Consider the following 13,693-nt stretch of genomic DNA (forward strand, 5'->3'; position numbering starts at 1 on the left):
TATGTATATGATAATAATTAATAAGTTTAATAATAAATATAATAATTATTATTTTTAGTTCAATGTTCAAAACATACCTATTATCATTGATTATAAATATTCGGTAAACTGTTATTTTATACAGACATTTTAAGTTCAAATTTGGTCGTAATTACATATTAAAACCAACTACCAAGAACAACGGTTTCAGTTATTTTGTTGTGATTTTATAATATTGTTCGTGGGTATATGAAGCTTTTAGAGTATATTATTATATTTTATACTCATTATAACATTTTCAATCGTAATTTTTTTGACGAAATTAATTTAACCTACTGTAGTAGTGTAGTAGTATCCATAGACCTTTTACTAAAAGGTCAATGGTAGTATCTAACGCCCATACTCTTTCACGCACGATTTTTAATAATTATTTAAACATTTTAGCCCCCCCCCCCCCATTGGCTGTATTTTGGATTTTTGGAATACATTTCATATTATAAAAGACCAAGTACAAACCATGATATTTCTAAAAAACGGTATTGAATACAACGCATTATCTTTAGTAACAATGACCTAGTATAAGCAAAGCATAAACGTTACGTTCATTATGGTACCAGATACCTGAGATACCGATATAGATTTAGCCCCCCCCCCTATTCGAAAATCCTGGGTACGCCACTGATTTTAACCAATATTGCACAGGAGAATTTTTTTTAGAAAAATCATAATTTAGGTGATAAAGTAAATTATTGTTTAAATAATTAATAAGACTTCGGTGTTAAAAAACAATTAACATTATTTTTTAGAAACTTATTGTAGGTGCCACGTGGGATTACTTATGTCCCACCATGAAAAAAGTGTTTAATTTTATATGATGCATTACCAAGGTACAAAAGTATTATAAACATTTTTTTTAAATTATAATTTCAATATATCATCATGTAAAATACAAGTATAATATAAAAATAAAAATACGTATCTTTTAGGAAATTATATAGCATCGCAAATTTCACCAGCATTTAGATGAGAACTCATTTTTGAAACTCTGAAATATATTTAACAATGCGAATTTAAAAACAAAAATAGGATAATTGCTTTTTTTAATTATGTTGAAGGATAAAGCGTTTGGAAAAATTGTATTTACACATATTGTAATAGTATGTATCCGTCATAAAATATATGATGGGTAATTAATAATTATATTAATATTATTATTAAATGTTACATTAAATTATGAATATAAAATAAATTATCAATTTATACATATTACTACGTGTGCCGTATACCAATACCTATGTGTTTATAAATTTAAATGTCCAAACACTATAATATAATTTGTATACATAGTATATTATATCGTATATCCTACTAGGTACTACTAGGTACTACTAGGTACTAGCATTGAGCAGTGGCGGCGTGATAGGGTGTTTCATGAGGCAATTGCCTCACGACCGATTAGGTGGTGGTACCTCCTTGAATGGATATTAAAATACACATATGGTCAAGTGGTCAACTAATACTATTTATACTAATTATATAATAATTAGGATGATTTGTACCTCACGGTTACTGGAAAGTGGAAATACACTATGTGTAGTGTACTAGTGTGTACTATAACGTGGTATCGTGGTAACTGCACGAAACCGGAAACACTATAAAGTTGTATCGTTATTATTTTATTAATATATTATAAAATATAAGTTATGAAGCGTCTGTGTGATAATATTTAGGTGGTGGTGGTCGAGCATATATACTTGCCTCATGAAATAAAATAGTTCACGCCGCCACTGGCATTGAGTATAGATAGTATTATAGTATTATACTATCTATACTCAATGGTACTAGGTAGGGTAGTATTATATGGCGCACGCATAATACTCATGAAGTCATGATCAAATCTCGAGAGTTTCACAGTGGGTTAAAATTTGTACCCTTGATTTTTATACTTCGTAACAGACGAACCGATATCTTATATACAAGTGAGTTATTAGTGAGTTATGGGCATTTTTATTTTACAATTTATTATACGTGCATAACTCGCTTAAAAACTGAATTATCGTTAAAAATACTTCCAACAAAGCACAGATAATGTTCTCACCGCATCAAGTTTCATAATAGGTCTATATTCACTCTAATTTTTAAGTAAGCTAACGGAATAAAACGTGAACTGCTGAGCGTACATTTATTATGTTTCGCGTTTGTAACACTGAGACAACAAATACGGGTGTTGCGCCCTCTTAAGGCTATTTTATATCACAAAATGAAGAAAAATAAATAAAAGTAATTGGGAAAAAATATTTTACTAAGTGAATTATTTTTCATATCACCGTGCTGGAAATATGATTTTCTAGATGAGACAAACGGTATCCCACCTTCCCACCGTGCCTGAAAGTAAAATTTATAATTTTAATCACAATAATATCATCAAATATACATATATTTAGTTCTCACGCTATGCTAATATGCTATAACAACAATGCAAATGGATTACGTTGTTAATTAGCTGACATATGGCGCGTCCATCTAATGTGGGTCTGATTCTGATATATGTTATAAATTAAGATTCAGTGTGGTACAATATACCATATTTAGTATTTAGACACTAATAAAAAAATATTTTAATAACTTTTTCATTAAAATTTAAGTAAAGTGTATATTTAGTTATCATATATTATGTGTGATATTAAATATGTATATAATTTTTATGAACAAAATAAATGCTTAAATACAAAAATACGCCTTAAAATAACGAAAAACTAATGTCTAAAATGTGCAATAACTTTTCATAGGTATAGTTAAAACGATTTTGGCCTAAATTAGACTTATATTTCGCTGTACTGTCTGCTCTGATAAAATTTGAGCGATTACTGATCAGTCACAACTTCAAACTAATTGCACGCCTGATTATTAATTAGTGGATGCCGATGATATTATAATTATTTCTTATGACTTATAATAAATTATGTATAAATTGGCATAATATTATATTGTTATTCATTTATGATCGTAAAATATAGCAGATCATAAAAGTATTCGCCTGTCAAGACTTTTTTGTATCAAAACGCTACGATACATCTGTAGGCAATGCCTGGTTAGTTTTGCATTATAACTAAATTAATAATTTGGCAACAAAATGTATACGACTAAAGAGGTGAGTGAACTTTTTTGGTGGGAAGGGGGGATTGAAAGTTTAAGAGTTCGCTCGTATTTAATAACGCGTGATAAACTATAGTAAAAGATCTCATGCCACCAAAGTTATAAATGTGTAAAAGTTATAAATGTATAATACTATATAAAGAATATGTTATATTATATAATTTTTGCACCGTTATTTCTGAGTTTAATTTCATATGATTTTTAACTTTTAACTTTTCTGCAAAATACAGTACTATTATAAAATATAAAATATGAACCTGGGCTTAAGGCCTATCTACTTATTGACTATATTGTCCCTTGTTAGTAAAAAGAACGAATAATTTACTGACTTTAATTTTTAAACACAATTTTAGTGCAAATAATGATTGTATGTAAATTTTTTTTTAACTAACTTATTTATAAGTATATTAACACATCTTGCACATTTTTGACCTATTTTCTACCAAATTAATTGATCATTTGAGAAATGTGTATTTTATAATGCACGTCACTCAATACTCATATAAGTTATACGCATAGCACATTTTGAACATCATAAGGAAAATGTTCTTTGTTCTTGAATTCAGTGGCGTGTTGACCGTGATTATGAAGCGCAGTTGCCCGATAATTTTAAATAGGTGGGTTCAGAGTTGGTGGGTGAGTACTGGATGTAGAAATTGTAATACAAGACTAACTTCATCAACTGCAATAATAATAGTATACTAAGAAAAGTTATCTATTATCTTATATCATATTATGCTACAACACTGTAAATAACAACATCGAATACGGTTAGGGTTTCTTAAAGAACTATCAATTTAGTTGATATTTTGGTAGTATTGTTCTTAAGTTAATATTAAATAAGTGAGATAGTAACTATTAGCACCTAGAATATGAAGATAATTTTTAGATTAAGAATTCTAAACAATATTATGTTACGTTATACTCGTAGCATTATACTCTTAAGTATGTTTGTTGGTATATATATATATTTTTTTAGGGGTTAATCTTTTAAGGATAAAACTAGTATAATTTGTGTGAATATTTCTCACACATGCACTCAAGTTGAAAACTAAACAGCAATCATCAATCTATTATTAAGTAATTAGTGCAGTTAAAAGTAACTACATTATTGTATCTTATGTTTTTGTAGTTGTAATGGACATTAGAGGAACTTTTTGGGTTTTTGCAATCAGACATCAGTAATCAAAGTTATAATATTTGTGTCTATCGTCTATGGATTTACGAAATAACATCACACATTTTACAATGTTTACATAATTTATAATTGAAAATTATATACTTTATTATTACTATACTTTTTGTAGAGGTCAAAACAGACATATAATTTGTACAAAGGTTTCAAGTAGCAACTACAATGAACAGAAATCGAATCTAAATTTTATTTTGAAGATATAATTTGTAAAATGCAATATAGGTGCTAAAACTATCGACAACTGTGAAAGATATTTAATGAAATATTATTGAGGTCCAATGCTATTTATTTGTGGCTAAAACATTACATTTATATGAGCAAGGGCGTCCGCAGAAATATAAAACATGAGGGGGGAAGTAAAAAAATGTCTGATAATACTGGCATATGTTTTTTTTTTACAAATGACAATACAATTGACATTTACTAAAATAGAGGGCATCCCCCCTGCATCCCCTGCAGATGCCATGAGTTATGACTCAGTTTTGAAATCAAAGGAATATTTCGTCCAATGTCTATAATACTCATGAAATCATGAAAATACGATTACATCCAATCCTTATACAAAGTTCATTAACCTCTTTTTTTTAAGAATTTAAGTATTAAAGTATAGTTGTACAATGCACTATAATTAGAATATAAATTATTCCAATGTGTTTGATGAACTATTTAACTATTCGTACTTTGTATTCTAAATACATCATCGGAGTCACTTTAACAACGTATAATTATTAATATCACAACTATATAGATTCACACTTCACAAAATGTAACACAACATGTCTGTTGATTATTAATGGCCTATTTGTCCTAGAATAGTGATGTTTTTTTTTCATGCCAAACTATGGAATTTTCACTGTAGTTATTACTATTACTATAGTAGGATACTAAAACTAAAATATTTTTACAAAAATATTTATTTTGTAATTATTTTAGATTAATAATAATTTTTTAAGTAAATACCCGTGTTTATATCTTGGTACATTTGTGTGAATTTGCTAGCATGAACTGAGGTACAATATAAAATTGAGATAGGTACACTAAAACTGAGATACACATATGTAGCACAGTAATTTGTATTAAATATTCATTTTTCCGGGTAAAATCAGGTTTTACAGCTATAGTACAACAATATAAATATACTTTTTTCCTGTTCAAAAACCAGGAACAGATGGGAACTGTTCATCACAACACTGGCACCAAGAAAAAATATACTTAAATCAAACTGAATTTTTATAACGAATTTTAGGCTGTTGTTTTATTCTAACCACCAATCTCATATTCGTCAAATCAACTAAATATTTTTTTATATTTCCTACTGCCACGCGATTTGAGTTTTTATACAGTTATATAGTGACTGCGGATGACTATATTATAATATTATATACGTCGTTCAAATGAGATTAGTAAACTCATGTTCGTTGACATGACTTAACGCAAAAATACAAATTGTGTAACTAAAAGAAACTCGGGATTGCTGTGAACTAATGAGCCGTTAAATGTATACCAACTTATGTGTGGATACGGACATAAACCATTTTGATTTGGCACTTTGGCAGTGACGCGCAATATAATGGTAGGCACAGTATACGTACGCATATTTATAATATATACATACTTATCTACGTATAATAAGAATTATTAATAAGAAGTAATAACGTTAAGTTCAGACGCATTATTAACATGCTAACGTCAAGTAAAACATTCAAAAGACTAATCGACCATGATATAACGGGTTGCTAATGGGCCCAAAAGCGCCCTGTTCTATACAGGGTTATTTTCAAACTATACATTTTACCAATGCAGCTATTTAAATAATGGTTTTTGACATTTTTAAGTTTATCTATAATTGATATTTGATATAATTTTTCAAAAAAAATGTTAGAAATTTTTTTAAATAGAAAATTGTATTAAATAATTTTATCACATGTTTTTAACCAGAATATTTTATTTAAAAATGTTATCAACATGATGACATGATGTATATTAGATTTTAGAGCTTTAAAACTTATAATGTATACCTAGATATATACAAATGCATCCCTATATGGTGTATTGAGTATAATCTTTTAAATATGTAAAAAAGTTAGGTACCTATATTTAGAACTTATAATACTGTGGCTATATACATTAGACTCGCATAAACATGATCAAATAAACGAAGTTAATAAAATGTAAATCATATATTATATTTTATGTTTGATCATAATCATAAATGTTTTATGTCTATTACCTAGTAGACAATATTTCTAACACAGCTATACAGAGAATCTTCCCAATACGAAGGAGTTAATACGCGAACGGAGATCAGATCTTAGGCCGGGGCTATACACAGCGTATTCCGCCGCGTTTCGAACGCGGCGTATTCCGCGGCGTTTTCCGACGGCCGAGCTATACAAGACGTATCCGTCGAGCGTATTCCGCCTCATATATTTATACAATATTTAAAAATAATGGTAAATCCCATAATTATTGTATCAATAATATAAATAATAAATATATTAATCGCAATCGAATAGCACAAATTAATAAATAGACACTCATCGATCGATCATTTGCACTAGTCAGTTCGTAGGAGTAGGTTTATCAATTATCATTATGCCAAAAATTACACCAGCTCTAATAATTGCCATAAATGAGGCATTGGAAGAAAAAGGAGAGAAATCTGTACACAGGAAGTTTGCGGTACATCCCTACGGGAAAAAAAGGGCAGAAAAGGGCCAATTCAATATAATATATGAGGACTTACGACGATTTCCTGAAAAATTTTTTAGTTATTATAAAATGTCTGTAAAAACATTTGATGAACTTTTAAATATTGTAAAAAGTGATTTGGAAAAAGAACAAAACATCAAAGGTGATACAATACCGGCAGTGGAAAGGTTATCGATTACTCTAAAGTAAGTACCAATTTTTTATTTGAATAAATACTTTATTACCTATTATTTCTAATTAAATCAAAATTGAACACTTTATATGCAACTTATAAAATCAAATTAAATAAATGAAAAATACCTAGTATCATATTTAAACAAAATAATATTAACACCTGTGCTTAACAAAATAATAAAAAATGAAAATAAATTTTGATCTAATAGTGGGGTGGCCAATTATTACTTGAGCCAGGAATTACATTCTCAGGAACCTGCAGGCCATATTCGTGAGATGTATTCAAAGTTGGCATAGATGGTGGATATTGAATTGGTTGTATGGGTAGACAATATGGTGAAGTTGATTCAGCGGGACGTTTCCTGGCATATTTCTGTATGACCTGCATCAATTCAATCCTAGCATCCATTTTACTGGCGTTATCAATTGCCTTCATTCTGGGTAATAATGACAGAAGAAAATGTTTGTCGTCATCATCATCTTCGTTCTGAGATTTATCCAAAACTTTTAAAAGTTTCTGTTGGAATAAAGAAGGCGAATCACTATTTTTTCTATTCGTGTTTTTTTTTGTTCCCGAGATGGATGTTGGCAAAGGCGTGTTCATGGTGGGTGTATCGATTTTTGCAGTTAAATCACAAGAAGGATCAGCGTCAATGTCTGGTGAATCTTCTGTTGGATTTTCATCTTCCATATTCATAGTATTTTCGAGTGAAAATAGTGAAATATTACCTGATGTTCTGAAATAAAAAAAGTGAGGACTGAGGAAGTGGGTTAGGTTGGGTGGTATCGATAGTGATCGGTCACTGAGTGTCAATTTTGAATTCAATGGTATATTATCATTGTAAACAAAATACGATTCTGAGCGTAATAAGTAATAACGATCTGTCAGCCTATTTCATAATAATATGTTTATCATATTATACTATTGTTATTCACTTTTGAGTCAATATACTACCTTGCTCTAGAACAGTGTGTATAGATTCATGGTATTTGGGCATTAGTTTAAAAGTTAAAATTAATCTAAACATTTTGAAAATGTCATTGTGTATTATAAAATACCTATACGTAAAATATATTATAATATATTTAATTTTTACAAAAATTTAAAGTTCAAATATGTATAAAAAAAGTTGTAAAAAAACATTTTTTTTTTTATGATTTTTAGTTTTTAACATGTCATATGAAGATTCTACTATTAAATTTTCAGCTCCTAGATATATAAAAAAAAAAAAAATTTGTTACTAAAAAATATAATTTGCAAATTTTAGGAATTTTGACGAAAATTGTAAAAATTGTGACTTCAACCACTTAAAAAAAATTCCGAAAAATTCTCATGTCTATAGAAAGTTCAAATTAAGTCAAAGCATTTAGAACATTTTATCATGTATGTATAGTATATAGCCTAAAAATTAATTCTATATAAAAAGTAGCTAATGTAGGTATATATTGTTATTTTGTAACCAAAGTAGGCTAAACTTACTGTCGAACTGTAAATGTCGGTGTTAAAAATGACAAAGCATCGTAATAACAATATTTCGGTTTTTTTGATGCTTGAGAACCAGATCTATCATACTTGGTGTGTTCTTTTCTGAAAGCATCGCGTAAACTCTTCCATTTCTTCTGAAGTTCTTTAACTAAAAAAATATGAATTTCAATTAAAATTGCAAGCATATTCTTAGATTTGAAAATAAAAGTTTTTATACATTTCTTACTCAAAATAATTTGAAAATATTCGACATTTTTACGTAATTTGTCAATATTTTAACTTTAAATGCTTATAAAAAAAAACTTAATTTGACTTTCTTATGGACATTTTTTTTTTGATAAAGGTAGTTATCTTATAAGGAATCTTGTATTACATTTTAAAATCTTAGATTTTAAAAGTAAAATTTTTACGAATTTTCAACACAAAATAATTTGCTAATTTTCGTGATTTTTCCGTATTTTGTCAATATTTGAACTTTAAATGCTTATAAATAAAAACTGTGACTAACGATTTTTAATTTTTTTCATATGCCTTTGAAACAATATACTAGGAGCCTTCTATCAAATTTTCAAGCTTTTTTAACCAACAAATAAAATTTTATTGATATTTATAGAAAAAAAAACTAAAAAAATCGAAAACTGACAATGTCCGTAAACAGTTCAAAAAGGGTCGAATTATTTTCAAAATTGTATCGTGTATAGAAACTGCAAATATAAACAACCAGTTAAAATTTCATGCATCTACGATTATTTGTTTAAGAGTTGCACCAAAAACCAAAATCGATTTTCTCGAAAACAGATTTTGCGTCAAAATTCCCGTTTTTCCTTAATTTTTCTTTTGTTTTTCCGGTCGCTTTTGAAAACTAATGAGAAATATTTGACCTCCCTAAGTACCAATTAGATTCACTTTCCTATCAGAAAAGATACTGGTGAAAAAAATCTAAGCATTTTTACTGTCCTAAAATGTAATGACAGGCACAAAAAAAATAAAAAAACACATTATTGTAATATCAATACATTCATCGCTCCACTCAGAATCCTAAATTTGTTAATAAATTAATACTCGAGGCTAGGCATTTATGAGTTTTAGATTCTGAGCGAAGCGATGAATGTATTGATTTTACAATGATGTGTGTTTTTTTTTATTTTTTTTTGTGTCTGTCATCACCTTTTAGGACAGTAAAAATGCTTCGATTTTCTTCAACAGTAACTTTTCTGATAGGAAAGTGAATCTAGTTGGTACTTTGGGGGGGTCAAAAGTAAAAATTTCTCAGTAGTTTTCAAAAGCGACGTGAAAAACAAAAGAAAAATTAAGGAAAAACGGGAATTTTTACGCAAAATTGATTTTTATCAAAATCGATTTTGGTTTTTGGTGTAACTCTGAAACAAATGATCGTAGATGCATGAAATTTTAACTGGTTGTTTATATTTGCAGTTTCTATACACGATACAATTTTGAAAATAATTCGACCCTTTTTGAACTGTTTACGGACATTGTCAGTTTTCAATTTTTTTAGTTTTTTTTTCTATAAATATCAATAAAATTTTATTTGTTGGTTAAAAAAGCGTGAAAAATTAATGCAAGGCTCCTGCTATATTGTTACAATAGCAGTTGAAAAATATTAAAAATACATAGGCACAATTTTTTTTTTATAAGCATTTAAAGTTCAAATTTGGACAACATTTATCAAATTTAAAATTTAATAATTATTTTGTAGTTAATCATTTATAAAATGTTCAACTTTTATAGCTTAGGATTGAAAATTTAAAACAAGGTTCCACGTAAGTAGATAATTATGTTAAGAAAAAATCTAAAAAATACATAAACACAGTTTATTTTTATAGTCATTTTAAGTTCAAATTTGGACGAATTACAAATTAAAAAACCTAGAATATTCTTTTTAGTTATTTTGTTGTGATTGTACAATATTATTTTTGGGTACTTGAAACTTCTAAAGTAAACTATTATATATCTGTGATAGTGTCACGGTTTGTTGTTGATGTATTTGGAATTTATTATAGGTGAATTATTTTTTTAATACCATAGATAAGTATATAATATGTCTTAAACCTAGACTGACATACCGTCTCCGCTCAGAATCGTTTTTCTTATACAATGATATTATATCATTGAATTCAAATTTAATACCATCCATTATACAGTGACCCACTTGTAACCTACTGTACAGCAGAGCGACATCCACTTGCCCACCTTTTTTTTTTTAAATTTTAAGTTAAGTAAATCTTATTATTTTTACCAGGTACTTATCAACTGGAGCTACTTTCAATCAATTACATTTGGATTTCTTTGTTGGAAAAAGCACTATTCGTGTGATAATAAAGGAAACTTTATTGGTACTGTGGACAAAGTTACAACCCTTAGAGATGCCTGTACCAACAAATGAAATATGGTTGAATACTGCGGAAGGTTTTTATAAGAATGCGAACTTTCCAAACTGCTTAGGAGCAGTGGACGGAAAGCATATTCGTATAATAAGTCCACAACATAGTGGAACAGACTTTTTTAACTATAAAAAGTTCTTTTCTATCGTACTTATGGCGTTGGTTGATTCTAATTATTGTTTTCTGACAGTGGATGTAGGTGCATATGGTCGAGAAGGAGATAGTAATATATTTAAAAGATCTCCCCTAGGACAACAATTATACGACAATAAATTAAATGTACCCGGAGTTAAGAAGCTACCAAACGACGACCACGGTCAAGAACAACCCTTCGTAATTGTTGGTGATGAAGCGTTTGGTCTACACCAAAATCTATTGAGGCCGTATCCTAAAAAAAACTTGGATGTCCAGAAAAAAGTTTTTAATTTGCGACTGTCAAGAGCTAGGCGTTTTGTGGAATGCGCATTTGGGATACTATCCAATAAATGGAGGGTGTTTCATACCCCTTTACTAGTTGAACCTGATTTTGCAGAAATAATAGTTAAAGGTGCTTGTGTTTTGCATAATTTTGTGAGAAGACGTGATGGTATTAATTATGAAGAAACACTTTGTTGTGAATTGGATTCAATAGACACTGTATTTCGAGGATCATCAGGTACAAACGCTAAAGACGTCAGAGAATATTATGCTAAATATTTTAATAGCCCAGAAGGCTTGTTGGAGTGGCAGTATTTTAAAATTTAATAATTTCTTACTAAATAATAAATATATTTTTATGTATTAGGTACATTAATATTTAATAATAATACTATTATCATGTTACAATAAGTAGCATTACGTGATTAAATTAAGGTGGAACATTATAATAATAATTTTTTTCTATTATGTTATATTATGATCACACAAATGCGTATTATTAAATAAATTTTGGTTATAAATACTATTGTTATTATTATAATGTAGATACTCACTGTAGTCATCCTTTTGTTTCGCAGTGAAATCATTAAAATTAAGATTCATAGTTTTTCCAATATCTTCCCAATCTTTTAACTTTAAATCACGGTTTCTGTACTCCATACATGATGTGTTCCAAATACTTATTTTTTGTTCAATAGATATAATGAAAAAATCAGTATCAAATGACATATTTTTCTGTAATGTAGAAAATTAAGTTAAATAATGTATACAAATAATTTATAATACATTTTATTATTTTAAACACAATTAAAAAATTAATAATTTTACTTACCTTAGTAAAGGTATAATACTGGTGCACAAAATGTGATATACCTACTTATTAATTTTATAATAAATGATTAGTTGACCACGAGTCCGTAGATGTCAACGTCACAGTGTCGAACACTCAAATAAAGAAAATAATATGATCACACGTTTATATTTTTCCAATAGTTATTTTAAAATAACAATTCTATTTAAATACTTTGGTAGCTTTTAATTTTATTATACATTTTCAAAACAAGACTACCTACAGCTCGAAGGTACGGCTCGAGTCACACAGCTAACCAGCACGGTGGTATGAAAAATAATGCACAATATATTAAAATAATTTATATAAATAGTTTTAATATCCCATCATATTATATAATATAATATTAGTTTAAAAATAAAACAGAAATTATTTAATTTTGTCTTATTATTAGCTGGTTTCATGTTTATGGCTTATATTTGAGTACCTATAACTTATAATTTATATGATGGACAATATTGTACTGTTCCATACTTTCATTGGGGTTTACATAGGTAAATTAGTATTTTTTTGTTTTTAACATAGGCCATTTTATTCACAAAGTTGTTTTAAGTTACAAATGCTCTTCCTAGTGTCCTCGCAACTAGCATCACTCAATTTTCAAGTTATTGTCAGGGGGGAAATAGGAGGAAGCTTCAATGCACTTTGATATACCAATAATTTCTACCAATAATTATTTCTATAATTTCTTTAATTACAACACCACCTATTGAACTTTTCTACGATTGTTCTTTACAAAACTGTTCTTAATACTTCCATAAATTAAAATTAGGTAACCAACACAAATTATAAACATCAATTACTAATTAAACTAATTAAAATATTTACTTAGATATTTTGATACTACATATCAAATATGAAATAATTTAACATTTTTCTTTACATATATTAAAATTAATATAATATAATACCTACCTATATATAAAATATACAATCTATTTATTATTTATGAGTAGGTAGTTAAATTAAATAGATAAAATATTGAATATCCTCGTCAAATTATTGTATTCATAAAATTATGGTGTAAACGCAGCGTTTTCCGTCACCAGTATAGCCCATCCTAATATAAAACAATGTAAAATTAGGAGTTTGCGTTTTTATTACTTCGGCGTTCGTCCGCCAAAACGCAAGCCGACCGGCGTTTTCCGCCGCGGATGAAAACGCGGCGTATTACATCCGTCGTGTATAGCTACTCCGATATAAACCAATGCATTTTGAATTCGACGGAAAACGCCGCGGAATACGCCGCGTTCGAAACGCGGCGGAATACGCTGTGTATAGCCCCGGCCTTAGACCTTAGTTCTGCTAACCCGGAACTATAT

At 28.5% G+C, this 13,693-nt stretch overlaps 1 protein-coding gene across 1 annotated transcript; it reads right to left on the reverse strand.

Moving 5' to 3' along the window:
• Nucleotides 1-7,202: 7,202 nt before the first annotated feature.
• LOC149058381 (uncharacterized) lies at nucleotides 7,203-13,199 on the reverse strand. The gene is made up of 3 exons (XM_089219637.1): nucleotides 12,076-13,199; nucleotides 8,697-8,850; nucleotides 7,203-7,953 (listed from the first exon to the last, which is right to left on the reverse strand). Exons 1-3 carry the CDS (start codon nucleotides 12,248-12,250, stop codon nucleotides 7,419-7,421), a joined length of 864 nt encoding a protein of 287 aa, XP_089075763.1. The 5' UTR covers nucleotides 12,251-13,199; the 3' UTR covers nucleotides 7,203-7,418.
• Between the last annotated feature and the right edge of the window lie 494 nt (nucleotides 13,200-13,693).

Source organism: Diuraphis noxia, unplaced genomic scaffold (genome assembly GCF_037042655.1).
Source record: "Diuraphis noxia isolate RWA-SAM2 unplaced genomic scaffold, SU_Dnox_SAM2 contig0002, whole genome shotgun sequence".
Classification (NCBI taxonomy): Eukaryota; Metazoa; Arthropoda; class Insecta; order Hemiptera; family Aphididae; genus Diuraphis; species Diuraphis noxia.